Genomic DNA, 23,215 nt, shown 5'->3' on the forward strand with positions numbered 1-23,215 from the left:
CAAAATACAATTTAGTTGCCATTTAAATCAGGGGTGTCAGCCACCATGTTGACCGATCTGCATCTGGAGTGTGATGTTAATTTTAGAGCAGTGAAAAACGATGTACCATGGCAAATAGAGAACAAGGAGGAAGATGTGGTACTTGAGTATTAAATAAAGTATTAAGGTACCAGGCTTGGCTTACACGATCATTATCCATCAGCTGTTGGAATTTACAATGAAGCAGTTATTTAACATGTCCATAACATAATGTGCCTATAAGACTTGTAAACCGTGGATTATATTATATTTGGGAGTGTTTAAAATAATACTGTGTTGTTAATGTTTAAGCTATTACAAAACCAAGTATTAAACTCCAAGACCAGATAAATGCAATTCCTACTCTTCCTCTTTATTCTGATAGATTTGTAGATGTGACATAGTACTGCATTATATTGTGACTTTGGGCTCCTTCAATTACATTTTGCCTTCCTCCATTTTATTAAATCTAATATATGCTAACAGATATGCAAAGAACAAGCAGAAGGTATTTAATTAGGGACCAAAAAAAAATAATCTAAGCTTGTACTTTCCTCAAAGTTTAGTGAGTTAGTCCAATATCCACCTCTATATGATCGCTATAGATCAATAAAAATCATGTGATCTTGAAACAGAGCAATACAAAGCATTATGGCGCCTCCTAGAAGGAAACCAAGACTATGAATGATGCAGTCCTTTCCGTGGCCGGGATCAGAGTCTCCACGGTGCAACATCTGGGGAAGCTGCAAAGAGTTGGAGAGCACACAGTTACTATATAGCTAGGAATTACTGCTTACAAAACAATCTGTTAAAGGTGAAACACAGTGAAATAACCACAATGAAATATAATTGTTTTGCAAGAAACAGTAGCAGGAAATGACTGTTGCATTCTGCAGAATTTCATTTCAGTGGCTAATAGGGAAAATCCACGGCTGTATTAGCTGGTGAGAACAAGGTTTCACAAGTCCAGCAACAAAAAAAAATTGTTTTATTATACACAGAAATAAGTCTGGTTTTGTGTTTTTGTTTGTCAAACTTCCATGCAATTTTAAATCTCTTTTGAAAGGAACAAAGAAAAACAATTGTATAGCATTGATTCTTTAACTAAAATTGGTGCAGCATCTTAGATCTCTGGACCATCTCTGAATGATCTACTGATCATTTAACCTCTAACTACTGTTTATTTTGTAAAGTTTAAAATATTATACTAATAAAATATATATGTTGTTTTCACACAATTTATGTTTGAGGGGAAACAGATCTCTATATGCTGCTTTTTCACACATGCTATTCCATGTATAGAGCAGTTGAGACCACTCTATGAGGCCTACTTATCAAGCCGTCAACTTACTTGCATTCGACGACACCAATACGCTCGCCTGACATCACCTAACATCGCTGCCGCGGACCTGAATATGCTCTCCATATTTAACAAAAAAGCTGTCAAAAAGCCGCGCACCAAGTACGGGGCGATGAGCAGCGGACTGTTGTTAACTAACAGTCATCGATCTCACTGCTCTTCGGCTTTTTCCCAGCTTTATTTGTATACTGTCACTAAACACCCACACTATACTAAACTGTTTAACCCTTATCCCGCCGCTCCCGGACCTCGCTGCAACTAAATAAAGTTATTAACCCCTATCCCGCTGCTCCCGGAGCCCACCGCAACTATAATAAACTTATTAACCCCTATTCCTCTACTCCCGGAGCCCACCGCCACCTACATTATACTTATTAACCCCTAATCTGCCACCCCCTATACCGCCGCCACCTCCATAAAGTCATTAACCCCTATCCTGCCGCTCCCGGAGCCCAACGCAACTAAATAAATGTATTAACCCCTAAACCACCAGCCCCCCACATCGCCATAAACTAAATTAAACTATTAACCCCTAAACCCAACAACCCGCTAACTTTATATTAAATATTAACTCATCCCTATCTTATAATACATTTAAACTTACCTTTAGATTTAAATTAAACTATATTAAACTATTAATTAACCTACCCTAACTATTATAATAAAATTACATTAAACTATATTAAATTAATAATTAATCTAACCTAACTTTTAAACTAAAATTACATTAAACTATATTAAACTATTAAAAAATGTAACCTAACTTTTTATACTAAAATTACATTAAACTACAAATTAAATTAACTATATTATATATTTAAACACCTAACCCTACTCAAATAATTTAAATCTACACTAAAAAATTACAAAGTTACCAAAAACTAACAACTAAGTTACAAAAAATAACAAACACTAAGTTACACAAAAAAATAAACACTAAGTTACAAAAAATAAAAAATAAATGATCAAATATTTAAACTAATTACACCTAATCTAAGGGCCCTATGAAAATAAAAAACTCTAACCTACAATAAACTACAAATAGCCCTTAATCAGCCAATAGAATGCAAGCTCAATCCTATTGGTTGATTGGATCAGCCAATAGGATGAAAGCTTAATCCTATTGGCTGATTGCAACAGCCAATAGGATTTTTTCAACCTTAATTCCGATTGGCTGATAGAATTCTATCAACCAATCGGAATCTAAGGGACACCATCTTGGATGACGTCATTTAAAGGAACCTTCATTCGTCGGTAGTCGTCGGAAAGAAGAGGATGTTCCGCGTCGGATGTCTTGAAGATGGAGCCACTCCGCGCCGGATGGATGAAGATAGAAGATGCCGTCTGGATGAAGACTTCTGCGGGCTTGGATGAAGACTTCGGCCGCTTCGTTGAGGACTTCTCCCGGCTTCTTGGAGGATGGATGTCGGATCTTCAAAACTGTATTCTTCTGGGGTTAGTGTTAGGATTTTTTATGGGTTTATTGGGTGGGTTTTAGTTTTAGATTAGGACTTGGGCTGCAATAGAGCTAAATGTCCTTTTAAGGGCAATGTCCCATTCAGGGCAATGGGGAGCTTAGGTTTTTTGAGTTAGCTTTTTATTTGGGGGGTTGGTTGTGTGGGTGATGGGTTTTACTGTTGGGGGGGAGTATTTGTATTTTTTTTTTTACAGGTAAAAGAGCTGATTTTTTGGGGGCAATGCCCCGCAAAAGGCCCTTTTAAGGGCTATTTGTAGTTTATTGTAGGTTAGGGGTTTTATTATTTTGGGGGGGCTTTTTTATTTTCATAGGGCCCTTAGAGTAGGTGTAATTAGTTTAAATATTTGATCATTTCTTTTTTATTTTTTGTAACTTAGTGTTTATTTTTTTGTGTAACTTAGTGTTTGTTATTTTTTGTAACTTAGTTGTTAGTTTTTGGTAACTTAGTAATTTTTTCATGTAGATTTAAATTATTTGAGTAGGGTTAGGTGTTTAAATATATAATATATTTAATTTAATTTGTAGTTTAATGTAATTTTAGTATAATAGGTTTAGATTAATTATTAATTTAATATAGTTTAATTTAAATCTAAAGGTAAGTTTAAATTTATTATTATAAGATAGGGATGAGTTAATATTTAATATAAAGTTAGCGGGTTGTTAGAATTAGGGGTTAATAGTTTAATTTAGTTTATGGTGATGTGGGGGGCTGGCGGTTTAGGGGTTAATACGTTTATTTAGTTGCGGTGGGCTCCGGGAGCAGTGGGATAGGGGTTAATGACTTTATGTAGGTGGTGGCGGTGTCAGGGCGGCAGATTAGGAGTTAATAAGTATAATGTAGGTGGCGGCGGTGTAGGGGGCGGCATATTAGGGGTGTTTAGACTCTGGGTACATGTTAGGGTGTTAGGTGTAAACATAACTTATTCTCCCATAGGAATCAATGGGATATCGGGCAGCAGCGAACATAAGCTTTCGTTGTTTTTTTAAGACTCCCATTGATTCCTATGGCATCCGCCGCCTCTAGGGCAGCGGATTGAAAACCAGGTACGCTGAGCCGGAATAGTGGCGATCGTACCTGGTAGTTATTTGTTAACTAGCAAAAGTAGTTAGATAGTGCTAAATTTGCATTCGGAACATCTGTAGTGACGTAAGCATCGATCTGTGTCGGACTGAGACCGGCGTATCGTATGTTACGTCACAAATTTCTACTTTTGCCGGTCTGTAGGGTTTGACAAATGAGGCGAATCAAGCTCTCCACAATTACGCTGCGGAATTCCAGTGTATTTGCGGTTGACGGCTTGATAAATAGGGGCCTTTATGTCACTACATTACAGCAAGTATTTGGAAGGGAGAGGAGAGCATTATAAGATGTTGTTGGAGATACTTGATTACATTTTAAATGTATATTACATTTATTAATAAAAATCTTACAGTGTAAGTACTATACTTATGTAGATTAAATTGCCTCACTTGGAAACATTATTACTTGCTGTCACTTTAACTAGAACATTCAGCGACCAAGCCCATCTGTATGTGACAGAATATGCCACTGAAATAATCATTTTACTGGGAAAAATTTGCTAATACAAATGTATGTCGACTATAATGTCCCTTTAATGCATGTTAAAGTACTTTTTTTTTAGCAACACAAATTTACACAGATGTTTAAATCAATTCTATCTCACATACACAGATAATATGTTTTGTGTATAATGCATACATACCATATCTACTAGAGCAACATATAAAAATATTCCAGCAGTTATAGCAAATATCCAGGGGGTGACTTGAGCCGAACTCTGACTGGCTAGAACTCCAATCACCATACCCAAGTATGACAGGAAGGCCGACATCAGGCTAAAACAAAGTACTCTTCTCACTGGGACCCCAGCCTGCAGCATTACAGCAAAATCTCCTAAAAGAAGGCTAATACTAGTTTACAATATTTACTATAAAAAGTAGTAAATCAACTATTACTTCAGGCAGCAAGAAAATGGTGATTATTGGCCTATGGTGCTCATAGAAAGTGTTGTGTTACCCATCTAATACTCACCGAGTTCATGGGGCAGCTCATGGCAAAAAACTGCAATAGTGGTACTGAGTCCTCCAGAAAAACCCGCAGAGAGAGCAGCCCCTATAAAACAATAACTAGTGTTCTAAATAATGAAGGATGAGGGAAGACTCCTTCTACAAAAATACTTCATCTATAAAGCAGTTATCTATAAGTTTAGTATTATTTTCACACTATAATTTAATTTTGTTCAGCATCGTATATAATAGTTACATTGATGGTAAACTTTAACGTTTGTGTTTACAATATTAGTAATAATAAAGTAAAAAATGGGGACTTTAATTCCTGAAAGGCTTTGTAAGGCTTATTTTTTTTAAAATAATTACACTGTGATGTCTTGATATATTCCGCCGTACCTCCGCCTGTACAGATACTCTATTTCAAACTTCAGTGACGATTCAGGCTGTAGCTAATCGTATTAAGTAAATAATAACGCCCCTGGCTTTGGACGCCAAAGGGGGCGCGATAAGATTGGCTACAGCCTGTATTGTCACTGAAGTAAGAAATAGAGTATCATTTACCGGAACAGCAGAATATATGAAGACATGAAAATGTAATTATTAAAAAAATTAAGGGCTAGATTACAAGTGGAGCGCTAATTTATCACGCACCCGCAATCGGGCAAATTCATTACAAGTGGCTGGTTATTATTAGCACTCAAAAATTAATCAGAGGCGAGACCTCTGGTTAATTTTAAAAATGTCCCCCAATTGCCCCCGAAATTTAGTGTAGTGTGCATTATAAAAAATAAATAAAAATGTAGCATCTTGTTAATTTTTTTTATTAATAACTGCAGGAGGCAGTTTTAAATGGTTAAAAGTGGCGGGTGTGGGGTGTTACATGCACTTGTATGTATTTACGACCTGTCTATATGCATGTATGTGTGAGAGAGTGTATGTGCATGCACTTGCATGTATGTGTGACCCGTCTATATGCATGTGTGTGTGAGAGAGTGTATGTGCGTGTACTTGCATGTATATATGACCTGTCTATATGCATGTGTGTGTGAGAGAGTGTATGTGCGTGTACTTGCATGTATATATGACCTGTCTATATGCATGTGTGTGAGAGAGAGTGTATGTGCATGCACTTGCATGTATGTGTGACCTGTCTATATGCATGTGTGTGTGTGATAGTGTGTGCGTACACTTGCATGTATGTGTGACCTGTCTATATGCATGTGTGTGTGTGAGAGTGTTTGTGCATGCACTTGCATGTATGTGTGACCTGTCTATATGCATGTGTGTGTGGGAGAGTGTATGTGCGTGCACTTGCATGTATATGTGATCTGTCTATAAGTGTGTGTGTGAGAGAGTGTGTGCGTGCACTTGCATGTATGTGTGACCTGTCTATATGCATGTATGTGTGTGATAGTGTGTGCGTACACTTGCATGTATGTGTGACCTGTCTATATGCATGTGTGTGTGAGAGAGTGTTTGTACATGCACTTGCATGTATGTGTGACCTGTCTATATGCATGTGTGTGTGAGAGAGTGTATGTGCGTGTACTTGCATGTATGTGTGATCTGTCTATAAGTGTGTGTGTGTATGTGTGAGAGAGAGAGAGAGTGTGTGCGTGTACTTGCATGTATGTGTGACCTGTCTACAGTATATGCATGTGTGTGTGTGAGAGAGTGTGTGTTTGCACTTGCATGTATGTGTGACCTGTCTATATGCATGTGTGTGTGAGAGAGAGTGTGTGCGTGCACTTGCATGTATGTATGACCTGTCTATATGTATGTGTGTGTGTGAGAGAGAGTGTGTGCGTGCACTTGCATGTATGTGTGACCTGTCTAAATGCATGTGTGTGTGTGAGAGAGTGTGTGCGTCCACTTGCATGTATGTGTGACCCGTCTATATGCATGTGTGTGTGAGAGAGAGTGTGTGCGTCCACTTGCATGTATGTATGACCTGTCTAAATGCATGTGTGTGTGTGAGTGTGTGTGTGCAGGCACTTGAATGTATGTGTGACCTGTCTATATGCATGTGTGTGTGTGAGAGAGAGAGTGTGTGCGTGCACTTGCATGTATGTATGACCTGCCTATATGTATATGTTTGTGTGCGAGAGAGTGTATGTGCGTACACTTTCATGTATGTGTGACCTGTCTATATGCATGTGTGTGTGTGTGTGAGTGTGTACGTGCACTTGCATGTATGTGTGACCTGTCTATATGCGTGTGTGTGAGAGTGTATGAGTGCACTTGCATGTATGTGTGACCTGTCTATATGCATGTGTGAGTGAGAGAGTGTATGTGCGTGTACTTGCATGTATATATGACCTGTCTATATGCATGTGTGTGTGAGAGAGTGTATGTGCGTGTACTTGCATGTATATATGACCTGTCTATATGCGTGTGTGTGAGAGTGTATGAGTGCACTTGCATGTATGTGTGACCTGTCTATATGCATGTGTGAGTGTGTATGTGTGCAAGCACTTGCATGTATGTATGACCTGTCTATATGCATGTGTGTGTGAGAGAGTGTGTACGTACACTTGCATGTATATATGACCTGTCTAAATGCATGTATGTGTGTGAGAGAGTATGTGCAGGCACTTGCATGTATGTGTGACCTGTCTATATGCATGTGTGTGTGTGAGAGAGAGAGTGTGTGCGTGCACTTGCATGTATGTATGACCTGTCTATATGTATATGTTTGTGTGTAAGAGAGTGTATGTGCATACACTTTCATGTATGTGTGACCTGTCTATATGCATGTGTGTGTGAGAGAGTGTGTATGTGCACTTGCATGTATGTGTGACCTGTCTATATGCATGTGTGTGTGTGATAGTGTGTGCATGCACTTGCATGAATGTGTGACCTGTCTATATGCATGTGTGTGTGAGAGTGTGTACGTGCACTTGCATGTATGTGTGACCTGTCTATATGCATGTGTGTGTGATAGTGTGTACGTGCACTTGCATGTATGTGTGACCTGTCTATATGCATGTGTGTGTGTGAGAGTGTGTATGTGCACTTGCATGTATGTGTGACCTGTCTTTATGCATGTGTGTGTGTGTGTGTGAGAGTGTGTATGTGCACTTGCATGTATGTGTGACCTATCTATATGCATGTGTGTGTGTGATAGTGTGTGTGTGCACTTGCATTTATGTGCGACCTGTCTATATGTGTGAGAGTATGTGCGTGCACTTGCATGTATGTGTGACCTGTCTATATGCATGTGTGTGTGTGTGATAGTGTGCGTGTACACTTGCATGTATGTGTGACCTGTCTATATGCATGTATGTGTGAGAGAGTGTATGTGCATACACTTGCATGTATGTGTGACCTGTCTATATGCATGTATGTGTGAGAGAGTGTATGTGCGTGTACTTGCATGTATATATGACCTGTCTATATGCATGTGTGTGTGAGAGAGTTTATGTGCGTGCACTTGCATGTATGTATGACCTGTCTATATGCATGTGTGTATGAGAGAGTGTGTGCGTGCACTTGCATTTATGTGTGACCTGTCTATATGCATGTATGTGTGAGAGAGTTTATGTGCTTGCACTTGCATGTATCTGTGACCTGTCTATATGCATGTGTGTTTGAGAGAGTGTGTGCATGCACTTGCATGTATGTGTGACCTGTCTATATGCATGTGTGTGTGAGAGAGTATGTGAGTGCACTTACATGTATGTGTGACCTGTCTTTATGCATGTGTGTGATAGTGTGTGCGTGCACTTGCATGTATGTATGACCTGTCTATATGTATGCGTGTGTGAGAGAGTGTGTACGTGCACTTGCAATTATGTGTGATCTGTCTATATGCATGTGTGTGTGACAGAGTGTGTACGTGCACTTGCATGCATGTGTGACCTGTCTATATGCATGTGTGTGTGTGTGATAGTGTGTGCGTGCACTTGCATGTATGTGTGACCTGTCTATATGCATGTGTGTGTGAGAGAGTGTGTGTGTGTGTACTTGCATGTATGTATGACCTGTCTATATGCATGTGTGTGAGAGTGGGTGCGTGCACTTGCATGTATGTGTGACCTGTCTATATGCATGTGTGTGTGAGAGAGTGTGTGTGCATGTACTTGCATGTATGTATGACCTGTCTATATGCGTGTGTGTGAGAGTGTATGAGTGCACTTGCATGTATGTGTGACCTGTCTATATGCACGTGTGTGTGCGTGTACTTGCATGTATGTGTGACCTGTCTATATGCATGTGTGTATGTGAGAGTGTGTGCGTGCACTTGCATGTATGTGTGACCTGTCTATATGCATGTGTGTGTGTTAGAGAGTGTGTGCGTGCACTTGCATGTATGTGTGACCTGTCTATATGCATGTGTGTGAGAGTGTGTGCTTGCACTTGCATGTATGTGTGACCTGTCTATATGCATGTGTGTGAGAGTGTATGAGTGCACTTGCATGTATGTGTGACCTGTCTATATGCATGTGTGTGAGAGTGTGTGCGTGCACTTGCATGTATGTGTGACCTGTCTATATGCATGTGTGTGAGTGTGTGCGTGCACTTGCATGTATGTGTGACCTTTCTATATGCATGTGTGTGTGAGAGAGTGTGTGCGTGCACTTGCATGTATGTGTGACCTGTCTATATGCATGTGTGAGAGAGTGTGTGAGTGCACTTGCATGTATGTGTGACCTGTCTATATGCATGTGTGTGAGAGTGTATGAGTGCACTTGCATGTATGTGTGACCTGTCTATATGCATGTGTGTGAGAGTGTGTGCGTGCACTTGCATGTATGTGTGACCTGTCTATATGCATGTGTGTATGAGAGAGTGTGTGCGTGCACTTGCATGTATGTGTGACCTGTCTATATGCATGTGTGTGTGAGAGTGTGTGCTTGCACTTGCATGTATGTGTGACCTGTCTATATGCATGTGTGTGAGAGTGTGTGCTTGCACTTGCATGTATGTGTGACCTGTCTATATGCATGTGTGTGAGAGTGTGTGGGTGCACTTGCATGTATGTGTGACCTGTCTATATGCATGTGTGTGAGAGTGTGTGCTTGCACTTGCATGTATGTGTGACCTGTCTATATGCATGTGTGTGAGAGTGTGTGCGTGTATTTTCATGTATGTGTGATGAAATAAACAACTGCTTGATAACGGTGAAATTTAAGTTCTAGTAAACCTAGTAAAATATGACATAGACGAGCATGGGGAGAGATATAATTTGGGGAATGTAAATAATATGTAAGTAACTGTAAGAAGAGGCCTTATATGAACTTGTTTTCCTCTTTACCCTATGATTACTTAAGATTACTAGTGCCACATGCATTTCAAGGCCACAATTCTTACCTGCAGAGGGATAAATATATATCAAGTCATACTGTGGGAAGGCAGGTGTGTTTACTAAGCTGTGAAAGTTAGATATGCTCAGAATGGCTTTTATTTATTTCTATATTACTATACAGTAGAGTAGAAAACAAGGGAGACGTAGGAATCGACCAATTTCACATTAGGAAATTAACAGATTATACAGTAGTTACTACACAAAGCACTTAAGACCAGAGTTACGAGTGAGAGATAAGTGGTGTTTTGCTGTTGTTTGTGCGTGTCGGGTTTTCCACCCATATTTGAAGTTGAAAGTAAACGCAGTCCCTTAAGCACAATTGCGTTTTAAGCTACAATCATTAAAGCTTCGTCAGAGCTCTGGTAACTGTTCCGCAAAACAAAAATGTCACAAAATACATCAAAAATACATTACAAGTACAGTTACACTCATAATAACACCAACACCAATAATAAAAAATATTCACAAAAAATATTACACAATAACAGTTGTAAGGCCTCAAAGATATGAGGGTCTCAGGTGCATATATTTCTATATATGTGTATTTATATGTGTATATATGTATTTACAGACATATGTAGACATATAAACACATAAATAGACATATATTGCATTGGAGTCCTTTGCAGTTAAGTAGATGAAAACATGTGAAAACATATTTATGCAATATTTCTTTTTAATAAAGGTTTTATCTGTGTATTTACTGAATATATTTCACATTCCTATGTTCTGCACATAGCAGAATATGTTCTAAGTATTTCTAAATAGATATTCCTATATATACATATATATATATATATATATACCTATATATAATTATATATATATATATATATATATATATATATATATATATATATATATATATATATATATATATATATATATATATATATCTATAGGTATAAATATATATTGTACTAAAATACCATCAGATACATATAGAAATATGCATTTGTAAATAAAAAGAACATATTCTGCTATGTGAAGAACACTGGAATGTGAAATATTTATATTTTCATGTCGGGTTAGCACACTTGAGAATATGCAATCGGGTTTACCGCAAATTGTGCGTTGAGACATACTGCCCCAGCATGGAAGGTTAGACCCAGGAAGTGACAAATCCAGAGGACAAGACAAAATCAAAGTTATTTCAGGCCAAAGGTCAATACCGTAAAGCTAAATACACTGCCAAATCAGGATCCAAATCAGGATCCAAAGGGGTAAACAATGTCCAGGCCAATGGTCAGAATCTTGCGGGCAATAAAAGAACCAAATCAGAACCCAAATGCTGAGTCCAGGAAAGACACAGAGAACAGCAGAAACAGGAATGGCTGTAGCACACCCAGGAATAGAGTTCTATACACAGGTATACACAGGAAGCAGCTTTTATGGGGCGTTGATTGAGTAATAACTGCCTGCAGCTTGCAAGCAGGTGGAGCCAGAGACCCAGTCAGAGCAGGCAGTAGAATAAGCAGTTCTCAACCAGAGCCTGAGTCTTCCTATGGCTCAAGGGGGAAGGCAACTGGCTAGAAACCAGAGGTCATAGGATCAACTCCAGGCACGGGTGTGACACTCAGCGTGTGAACTGTAGCATCAAATACCTCTACACTTATAATCTGAGCCTTAATGTGTGAAATTAGGATTTTACATACTGTAAAAAATAAGGGAGAAAAATGTTCTACAAGCAGATAAAAGAGGGAGCTTGGGAGACTATAAAAATGTTTGCGCAAATGAGGGAGATCCTTGAAAATAAAGGTAGGGATGGTAACCCTACAGTATAGTTCTTTTCATCCAGTTTCTATTGTACTATAACAAATCTGCACATATTGCTGACACATCTTTATACTAGTTGTTGCTCCAGCTAAAAACTTATAACCATGCCAAAATCGATAGACCTTAAAGGGACATGAAACCCAAATTTTTTCTTTCATGATTTAGAAAGAGCATACAATTATAAACAACTTTCTAATTTACTTCTATTATCTAATTTGCTTCATTCTCTTGATATTCTTTGCTGAAAAGCATATCTAGATATGCTTAGTAGCTGCTGATTGGTAGCTGCACATAGATGCCTCCTGTGATTGGTTCACCGTGTGCATTGCTATTTCTTCATTAAAGTATATCTAAAGAATGAAGCAAATTAGGTAATAGAAGTAAATTGAAATGTTTAAAATTGTATTCTCTACCTTAATCATGAAAGAAAATGTTTGGGTATAGTGTCCCTTTAATGCAGAAGTTTGTAGAATAAAAGTTACACTTATAATTGTAATATAATCTATCCAATTATTTTCAACTGCATCTCACAGTCCAAATACATACGGCTAGATTACGAGTTGTGGGTTAGGCTTAAAAAGCAGCGTTGGCCGGTCCCAATGCTGCTTTTTAACGCCCACTGGTATTACGAGTCTTGCAGGTACAGGTGTACCGCTCACTTTTTTGGCCAGACTTGGAAATACTGCAAATCCGTATCCTCTTTTTTCAATGGGACTTGCATAGCGCCGGTATTACGAGTCTGACAAAAAGTGAGCGGTACAGCCTCTCCTGTCAAGACTGGAACCACATTTTAAAGTCAGTAGTTAAGAGTTTTACACTACAACGCCGTAGCATAAAACTCTTAACTAAAGTGCTAAAAAGTACACTAACATCCATAAACTACCTATTAACCCCTAAACCGAGGCCCTCCTACATCGTAAACACTAAAATAAATATTTTAACCCCTAATCTGCCGAACCGGACATCGCCGCCATTGGCGGCGACGTTGGGGGCAGCAGATTAGGGGTTAAGAAGTGTAGGTAGGTTGCCGCGTCATTGGGGAAGGCAGATTAGGGGTTAATAAATATAATGTAGGTGTCGGCGATGTTGGGGGCATCAGATTAGGGGTTCATAAGTATAATGTAGGTGGTGGCGGTGTCCGGAGCGGCAGATTAGGGTTTAATAATATAATGAAGGTTGCGGCGATGTCGGGGGCGGCAGATTAGGGGTAAATAAGTGTAAGATTAGGGGTGTTTAGACTCGGGGTTCATGTTAGGGTGTCAGGTGTAGAAATAAATTTTATTTCCCCATAGGAATCAAAGGGGCTGCATTAAGGAGCTATACGCTGCTTTATTGCAGTTGTTAGACTTTTTTTCAGCCGGCTCTCCCCATTGATTCCTATGGGGAAATCGTGCACGAGTACGTTACACCAGCTCACCGCTAACGTAAGCAGCACTGGTATTGGAGTGCGGTAATGAGCAAAATTTTGCTCAACGCTCACTTCTTGTCTGGTTTGTAAAAACCCGTAATACCAGAGCTCTCTGTAAGTGAGCGGTGAGCATAAACTGCTCGTTAGCACCGCACAGCCTCTAACGCAAAACTCGTAATCTAGGTGATAATATCTTATACATATTTGAAAATCAGTTATCTAATGATTAGCACATTAAAATAGCACATTTCATGAAAAACTATGAAACAAGAGCGTGCATTAGTTGCACTATGATGTACCATACAACACAGGATATTACTGACTAATGCTAAAGCCAGTAAATATATATATATATGAAACTCTTGCCTTTAATTTACTCTTGATGGAGATCCAAAACTCTCCCCACAATGTGCTACTAAATATATGATATGCAAAAACAATATCAGTGTAAAATATGTATATGAAAAAGTAGTGAATAAATACAAATAAATATACAAAAATACACTGTGCAGGCTCAAAGTATAAGTTAAAATAGTAACAAATTAACGTATTAACAAAATTCATTACAATTCATTCATTAGTTATCCTTTTAATATAAATAAGCCCAGTAACCTACACAGGTCTACACTGTTAACCCCTAAGCCTCCACAACCCCCATTGCAAAAAAAACCTAGGACCACCGCTAGGGAAAGGACCACCACTGAGAACTGTCACTGAGGATAGGACCAACACCGTGGACCTGCCGCTGCTCTTGAGGAGCCGCCACCAGAAAAAAATATGTAAGAAGAGGACCCCTGGGGATCACGGATGGTGAGTAAAACCTGGGGTTATTATGTTTTTTTGGGGGGAGTTAGTTTTAAGACAGTTTTTTTTAGTGAGGCTTTTTATTTTTTAGGGTGCTTTAGTTTTAGGGCTTTTTTATTTTTTAGGTGTTTTTTTAATTGTTAGTATTTTTTTATCGTACCGGGTCTTAGGTCAGTGGTTTTGTGGTGTTAGCAGTTAGGGGATTAATAGAGTAGTTTTTTTTATTGTGATGGGGTTATGGTGGTTTAGGGGCTAATTGTGGAGGGGGTGTTGCGATGGGGGTTGTAGCAGTTTAGGTGTTAAGTAGTGTAGGGGCTTTTTCAATTGGGGTTGTGGTGGTTTAGGGGTTAAGTAGTGTAGGGTTTTTTGTGATGAGGGTTGTGGTGGTTTAGGGATTTAAGTAGTAGGGTTTAGGCCTTGGGGTTAAATAGTGTAGTGTTTTTTGCGATGGGGTTGTGGCGGTTTAGGCCTTAGGGGTTAAGAAGTGTAGCAGGATTTGGCGATAGGGGTTGTGGTGGTTTAGTGTAGCAGGTTTTTGCAATAGGAGTTGTGGCGGTTTAGGGTTTAATGGACTATGGTTTATTGTGATGGGGTTGTGGCAGTTTAGAGGTTAAATAGAGTACCTTTTTTTCCATTTCTTAGGCATTTCATTTTTTCAAGGAATTTATTCTGAAACAAATGAAATGCCTAACAAAAGTCAGATGACCTGAAACAGTTCAAAATTTCATAACAAACTATTTGTCCAAACCAAAATTTTGACTGATGCCCATATCTACTTAAAAGTATATATTATTTCAATAATGATGACTGATGTTGCCATCTATTAACGTTTCCTCAATTCAATATTCAGAGAATACATATATATGTTTTCAGCTAGCTCTCAGTGGTGCATTGCTGTTCCTTCAACAAAGGATGTCAAGACAATGAAGCAAATTTGATAACATAAGTAAACTGGTAAATTGTATAAAATTGTATGCTCTAACTAGACCATAAAAGAATATTTTTGCGTTTACTCACTAGTTACATACCAAAAATGGGGAAAATAAATCTATCTTTGTCAGTTACTCTATTGTAGAATGTCTTAATGCCTTTATCATGAGCTCCTGCTTTCTAAACAGGGAAAAAAATCTGTATTTGTGACCTGGATAATTCTGAGCCTATCATTTTGTGACTTTGGTATATGTAATCGTACTTTATACAATCTTACTTATGCAGTGAAAATTTGTACAAACAGTATCTCACAAAACTGAGTACACCCCTCACATTTTTGTAAATATTTTATTATATCTTTTCATGTGACAACACTGAAGAAATGACACTTTTCTACAATGTAAAGTAGTGAGTGTACAGCCTGTATAACAGTGTAAATTTGCTGTCCCCTCAAAATAACTCAACACACAGCCATTAATGTCTAAACCATTGACAACAAAAGTGAATACACCCCTAAATGGAAATGTCTAAATTGGGCCCAATTAGCCACCCCCCCCCCTTTGTGTCATGTGACTCGTTAGTGTTACAAGGTCTCAGGTGGGAATGGGGAGCAGGTGTGTTAAATTTGGTGTTATCTCTCTCACACTCTCTCATACTGGTCACTGGAAGTTCAACATGGCACCTCATGGCAAAGAACTCTCTGAGGATCTGAAAAAAAGAATTGTTGCTCTACATAAAGATGGCCTAGGCTATAAGAAGATTGCCAAGACCCTGAAACTGAGCTACAGCACGGTGGGCAAGACCATACAGCGGTTTCACAGGACAGGTTCCACTCAGAACAGGCCTCGCCATGGTCGACCAAAGAAGTTGAGTGCACATGCTCAGTGTCATATCCAGAGGTTGTCTTTGGGAAATGGACGTATGAGTGCTGCAAGCATTGTTACAGAGGTTGAAGGGGTGGGGGGTCAGCCTGTCAGTGGTCAGACCATACGCCGCTCACTGCATCAAATTGGTCTGCATGGCTGTCATTCCAGAAGGAAGCTGAAGAGAAGCAGACTAAGGACATGGATTACTGGAACCATGTCCTGTGGTCCGATGAGACCAAGATAAACTTATTTGGTTCAGATGGTGTCAAGCGTGTGTGGCGGCAACCAGATGAGGAGTGCAAAGACACGTGTGTTTTGCCTACAGTCAAACATGGTGGTGGGAGTATCATGGTCTGGGCCTACATGAGTGCTGCCGGCACTGGGGAGCTACAGTTCATTGAGGGAACCATAAATACCAACATGTACTGTAACATAATGAAGCAGAGCATGATCATCTCCCCACACAGCCATTAATGTCTAAACCATTGGCAACAAAAGTGAATACACCCCTAAGTGGAAATGTCCAAAATTGGCCCAATTAGCCATTCCCCCCCTTCATGTCATGTGTTTTGTTAGTGTTACAAGGTCTCAGGTGTGAATGGGGAACAGGTGTGTTAAATTTGGTGTTATCGCACTCACACTCTCTTATACTGGTCACTGGAAGTTCAACATGGCATCTCATGGCAAAGAACTCTCTGAGGATCTGAAAAAAAGAATTGTTGCTCTACATAAAGATGGCTTAGGCTATAAGAAGATTGCCAAGACACTGAAACTGAGCTGCAGCACGGTGGGCAAGACCATACAGCATTTTCACAGGACAGGTTCCACTCAGAACAGGCCTCGACATGGTCGACCAAAGAAGTTGAGTGCACATGCTCAATGTCATATCCAGAGGTTGTCTTTGGGAAATAGACATATGAGTGCTGCAAGCATTGTTACAGAGGTTGAAGGGGTGGGGGGTCAGCCTGTCAGTGGTCAGACCATAAACCGCTCACTGCATCAAATTGGTCTGCATGGCTGTCGATCCAGAAGGAAGCTGAAGAGAAGCAGACTAAGGACATGGATTACTGAAACCATGTCCTGTGGCCCGATGAGACCAAGACAAACTTATTTGGTTCAGATGGTGTGAAGCGTGTGTGGTGGCAACCACATGAGGAGTACAAAGACAAGTGTGTCTTGCCTACCGTCAAGCATGGTGGTGGGAGTGTCATGGTCTGCGCCTGCATGAGTGCTGGCAGCACTGGGGAGCTACAATTCATTGAGGGAACCATGAATGCCAACATGTACTGTAACATAATGAAGCAGAGCATGATCCCCTCCCTTCGGAGACTGGGCCGCAGGGCAGTATTCCAACATGATAATGACCCCAAACGCACTTCCAAGTCGACCACTGCCTTGCTAAAGAAGCTGAGGGTAAAGGTGATGGACTGGCCAAGCATGTCTCTAGATCTAAACCCTATTAAGCATCTGTGGGGCATCCTCAAATGGAAGGTGGGGGAGCACAAGGCCTCTAACATGCACCAGCTTTGTGATGTCATCATGGAGGAGTGGAAGAGGATTCCAGTGGAAACATGTGAAGCTCTGGTGAACTCCATGCCCAAGAGGGTTAAGGCAGTGCTGGAAAATAATGGTGGCCACACAAAATATTGACATTTTGGGCCCAATTTGGACATTTCCACTTAGGGGTGTACTCACTTTTGTTGCCAACGGTTTAGACATTAATGGCTGTTTGTTGAGTTATCTTGAGGGGACAGCAAATTTACACTGTTATACAGGCTGTACACTCACTACTTTACATTGTAGCAAAGTGTAATTTCTTCAGTGTTATAACATGAAAAGATACAATAAAATATTTACAAAAATGTGAGGGGTGTAGTCACTTTTGTGAGATACTGTATATATATATTTGTTTAGCTAGTAGTTCAGCACTCCAACCAATCCAAGACCCAGGTGCGTTCCTAAAGTCCATACACATCAATATCCACATAGAAGGGCACTCTCAGGATTTAAGAATATTCAAAAATTTCCAATGATAAAAAAGAAATAGATCAAATGTCAGCGTTTCGACCCTGCATAGGGCCTTCCTCAAGACAATTTGTTCTAAAGATAAGAAAACAAACCAAAAAAAACATATCAAAATACAAAAAAAATGAAAATTGTGTGCAATATACAACAGTGCCCCCCCCAATATTAAAATGTCATTAAACATACAGTATAAGAGAATTTGAGAGGAATAATGCAAAACGTGGTGACTGACTGCACGAAACCCAGTGAGCCCACTTATCGGCAAAGAATCACCCCTGAATGGAGATGGACAATTACCAAAGATGTACCAGTGATAAAAACTACCTCAGTGTAGCACCTACCCTATACCAATGTAGATACAATAGCTACCATTGTGTCACATACTATGCACCATTATAGTCGATATCCATACTACACAGAACCACTAAAAGCCCCTACGTAACAAAATGAATATATGTTACAGTAACTCTACTGTTAATGTAATGGAAACTATGTAGTCCAACCTCAACATCATCAATGAGGAAAATGTAGCCAATACTCGGACACCCATAGACAAACACAACAATTGATAAAAGATAACAATCAAATTACATAGTAGATGTCATAAGAAGCAAACCGATAGAATATATCACATTGTGTATGAGACATAGGTGGAACAACGCTATTCCTCACGTGACTTAGAGTAAGTTATACACACAGCTATACCACAAGCATAAACGGGTGAGAGCATTCGCTATTAATCCATACAAACCATTAAAGGAACAAATATACTGTGTGATACACACTGTAAACATATGTGCAATTATTTTAATCAGAGATACAGTGCTGCTGAGATGAATTAACCAAGTAAGGACTTAAATTACCGTGCTGAGAGGCCAATACTATCATCATCATGTAAGAAATATACACATAAAACCACCATAAACAAAGCACCATATTGTCTTTAGTATATGCAAACGCACATCATGAATAAAGGGAACTAAGATCACATACTAAAAGTAAGAAAAATAAGTATACTTACAAGTAGCATTGAGCCATCCTGGCTATATAATGGCATCTCAGCCGAACTCCCGATTGACAAGCCTTCTCAGCTAGTAATCAAACACTTACAGCTAACAAACTATAAATACACAGGTGCTCAAATTCACACCGGTCATAGGACTTACCAGAACCAATGAACAGCGGACAAAGCCTGCGTAGGGGTAACGAGAGCCACAACAAAAGATATTATTGGGAGCGCTAACATGCTTAATGTCTAAATGATACGGGAATCCAGATCATCATACCCATAATAATTTACACAACACTCTCCTTGTACCACACAGAAAATCCAATCAAAGCACAATACAGACTCCAGGCCCCACCTACCAGAGGCACACCGCCATAAATGGAGGCTAAAGACAGGACGCTGAGATAACAACACACAATAACCAATTAAGGGCATGCAAATAACGTAACAACTACCACACTTATAAAGGGGTCTTTAGCCACAATTATTAGACAATATACATACCTAATCCAAATATTTGTTTTAGAATAAGAAAATGTAAAGCACTGCCAGAAACAGCGGGACAAGATAAAAAATCTATACTATAATTGCATTTGTGATGTCCGTCGACAGTTGCGCACACATCCTCAAAGGAATGTTGGCAGCGGGAGGCAGCCAACAGAATGTTGGCTGTGCACGCAGCCAAAAGAATTCACCTAAATGCAGAAATCCACCGTGGATTCTTTCACCACCCTGCCATTTTCGGAATCCAACGGGATGCAGTGAAGGCAAACAGAGCATTACAAAAAAAAAAAAAACATGCAACCACCCGCACAAAGTATAAAAAACAAAAACCTAACCTCCCACACAAAGTATTAACACCTAAACTGCAAACCCACACTTCGCAAAATAATAATTGCAATAAACCTAATTACCCTATTAACCCGTTAACCGCAAACCCCCCACATCGCAATAAACCTAATTAACCTATTAACCCCTAAACCGCAAAACCCCCACATCGCAATAAACCTAATTAACCTATTAACCCCTCAACCGCAAAACCCCCACATCGCAATAAACCTAATTACCCCATGAACCCCTAAACCGCAAAACCCCCACATCGCAATAAACCTAATTAACCTATGAACCCCTTAAACAGCCAAAACCCACAATGCAAATAACTAATTAAATTACTAAGCCTAACCTAACACCCCCTAAATTAAACCCAATTGCCTAAATTAAAAATACAAAATTACAAACAAAAATGAAAAACCTAACATTACTTTAAAAATAAAAAAATTAAGTTTAAATTAAGCTAAAATTACAGAAAATAAAAAAGTCTAACATTACAGAAAATAATAAACAAATTATCAAAAATAAAAAAATTAAACCTAAACCCTATGAAAATAAAAAAGCCTCCCCAAAATAAAAACACCTCCTAATCTAAAGCTAAACTACCAATAGCCCTTAAAAAGGCTTTTTGTAGGGCATTGCTCTAAGTTAAACAGCTCTTTTGCAGTTACAAAACATTCTAAGTCCCCCCTAACAGTAAAACCCACCACCCACCAAAATAAATAAACATAACACTAAAAAACCTAAGCTATCCATTGCCCTGAAAAGGGCATTTGTATGGGCATTGCTCTTAAAAGGCATTCAGCTCTTTTGCTGCACTTAAAAGGGCATTTAGCTCTTTTAAGAAGTGCCCTTCCCTAATCTAAATAAAATAAACCCCTCCCCAAATATGTTAAAAATAAAGTCTACCCACAGGTTGGTACTCACGGTTGCTGAAGTCCGGCGGAGAAGGTCCTGTTCCAGGCGGTAAAGTCTTCTTCCAAGTGGCGACCTCTTCTTTCTTCTTACAGGAACAAGCCGGTGTGGAGCAGAGGGTGGAGTTGAAGACCGATGACCGCAGAGCTGAAGACCGATGACCGCAGAGCTGAAGACCGATGACCGCGGAGCTGAAGACCGGCGACCCTGGAACTGAAGACCGGCGACCATGGAGCTTGGAGGATCCTCTTCGTATGATCTCCGCCGTACACTGAATAGTGAATTCAAGGTACGTGATTAAAGATGGCGTCCCTTGAATTCCTATTGGCTGATTTGATTCTTCAAATTCAAATCAGCACATAGGATGAGAGCTACTGAAATCCTATTGGCTGTTCAAATCAGCCAATTGGATTTCAGTAGCTGTCATCCTATTGGCTGATTTTAATTTGAAGAATCAAATCAGCCAATAGGAATTCAAGGGACGTCATCTTTAATCGCGTACCTTGAATTTAAAATTCCGGTCTTGAGTTCCACGGTCACCGGTCTTCAGTTCTGCTGTCCTGGATGAAGAAAGAAGAGGTCCCCGCTTGGAAGAAGATGTTGGCCGCTTGGAAGAAGACTTCAGCGCCTAGAAGAGGACCTTCTCCGCCGGACTTCAGCAACCATGAGTACCAACCTGGGGGTTAGACTTAGGTTTTTTGTAAACATTTTTTGGGGGTTTGTATTTTTTAGATTAGGGTTATGGGCACTTTTTAATAGAGCTGAATGCCCTTTAAAGGACAATGTCCGTACAAATGCCCTTTTCAGTGCAATGGGTAGTTTAGGTTTTTTAGTGTTAGGTTTATTTATTTTGGGGGGTTTGGAGGGTGGTGGGTTTTACTGTTAGGGGGGACTTAGAATTTTTTGTAACTGCAAATGCCCTACAAAATGCCCTACAAAATGCCCTACAAAATGCCCTACAAAAAGTCCTTTTAAGGGCTATTGGTAGTTTAGCATTAGGGGGTGTTTTTATTTTCATAGGGATTAGGTTTAATTTGTTTAATTTTGGGGGTTAGACTTAGGGTTTTTTTCTAAATGTTTGGGGGGTTTGTTTTTTTTTAGATTAGGGTTATGGGCACTTCATAAAAGAGCTGAATGCCCTTTTAAGGGCAGCAAAAAAGCAGAATGCCCTTTTAAGGGCAATGCCCATAAAACGCTTTTTTCAGGGCAATGGGTAGTTTAGGTTTTTTAGTGTTAGGTTTATTTATTTTGGGGGGTTTGATGGGTTTTACTGTTAGGGGGGACTTAGAATTTTTTGTAACTGCAAAAGAGCTGCTTAACTTAGGGCAATGCCCTACAAAAAGCCCTTTTAAGGGCTATTGGTAGTCTAGCATTAGATTAGGGGATGTTTTTATATTGGTTTTTTTTTTAAATTTTCATAGGGATTAGGTTTCATTTTTTTATTTTTGGGGGTTACACTCAGGTTTTTTTTAAAATTTTGTTTTTTTTGTTTTTTTTAAATTAGGGTTATGGGCACTTCTTAAAAGAGATGAATGCCGTTTTAAGGGCAGCAAAAGAGCTGAATGCCCTTTTTATTTCTTCTACAAGATACGAAGAGTCCACGGATTTAATCCTTACTTGTGGGATATTAACCTCCTGCTAACAGGAAGTGGCAAAGAGCCCCACAGCAGAGCTGTATATATAGCTCCTCCCTTCCCTCCACCTCCAGTCATTCTCTTTGCCTGTGTTAGTAATAGGAAGAGGTAAAGTGAGGTGTTAGTTTTAGATTCTTCAATCAAGAAGTTTTTTTATTTTAAATGGTACCGGTGAGTACTATTTTCCTCAGGGAGATATGGAATGAAGAAGATTTCTGCCCTGAGGTTGATGATCTAAGCAGATGTAACTAAGATCCATTTTGGTTCCCACAGAGATTCTGAAGGTAGTGCAAGAGAAATCTTCAGTGTGGAGAACAGTGTCATGCTACAAGCAGCATTGAAGTATGTTCAGTCTTTTATTTCTGAGGAGACTTGTTATATCAGAACTGGCTGACATTTTCCCCTGCAAGGGAAGGGGTAAGCAGTAGACCTGTATCACTGAGGGTGTAACTGAAAATCCTGTGTGTTATACATATTGCTTTGACATATTTGTATTGGGGCTGGACACTGGGAGAGGCAGCTTGACATTATATATTTATTAATTAAAGTCAGTAGGGCTACAGTTTCTTGGTTAAAGATTTTAAATACAGGGAACCACATGGATTATTTTTCAAACCGCTTCCCATGCGGTTAAACAGACTGTTGAGACGACGTACATGATGGGCGGGGCCTATTTTGCACGCTCAGACGCGTAGTTTACTCTGACTAAGAAGGCAGCAGGCATTAGCTCCGGTGGGGTCTAAACTTGTGTTCTGTTCACCGGATCGTTGTCGAGTCATTTTGCAGTACCCTGGGGTGCAGGGGTCATTCTTTCACAATTGTC

At 39.5% G+C, this 23,215-nt stretch overlaps 1 protein-coding gene across 2 annotated transcripts in view; it reads right to left on the minus strand.

Annotated features, from left to right (window-relative positions):
* Window positions 1-370: 370 nt before the first annotated feature.
* Window positions 371-23,215, minus strand: part of SLC39A5 (solute carrier family 39 member 5) — a 157,455-nt gene continuing 134,610 nt past the window's right edge. For both annotated transcript variants that reach the window (XM_053708099.1, XM_053708098.1), the window contains exons 10-12: window positions 4,909-4,989; window positions 4,580-4,770; window positions 371-761 (exon numbers count right to left, since the gene is read on the minus strand). In XM_053708099.1, coding sequence (XP_053564074.1) covers window positions 618-761; window positions 4,580-4,770; window positions 4,909-4,989 — 416 coding nt within the window. In that variant the 3' untranslated portion in view covers window positions 371-617. The remainder of the gene's footprint in view (window positions 762-4,579; window positions 4,771-4,908; window positions 4,990-23,215) is intronic.

The sequence above is a fragment of the Bombina bombina genome, chromosome 3, assembly GCF_027579735.1.
Source record: "Bombina bombina isolate aBomBom1 chromosome 3, aBomBom1.pri, whole genome shotgun sequence".
In the NCBI taxonomy this organism is placed as follows: Eukaryota; Metazoa; Chordata; class Amphibia; order Anura; family Bombinatoridae; genus Bombina; species Bombina bombina.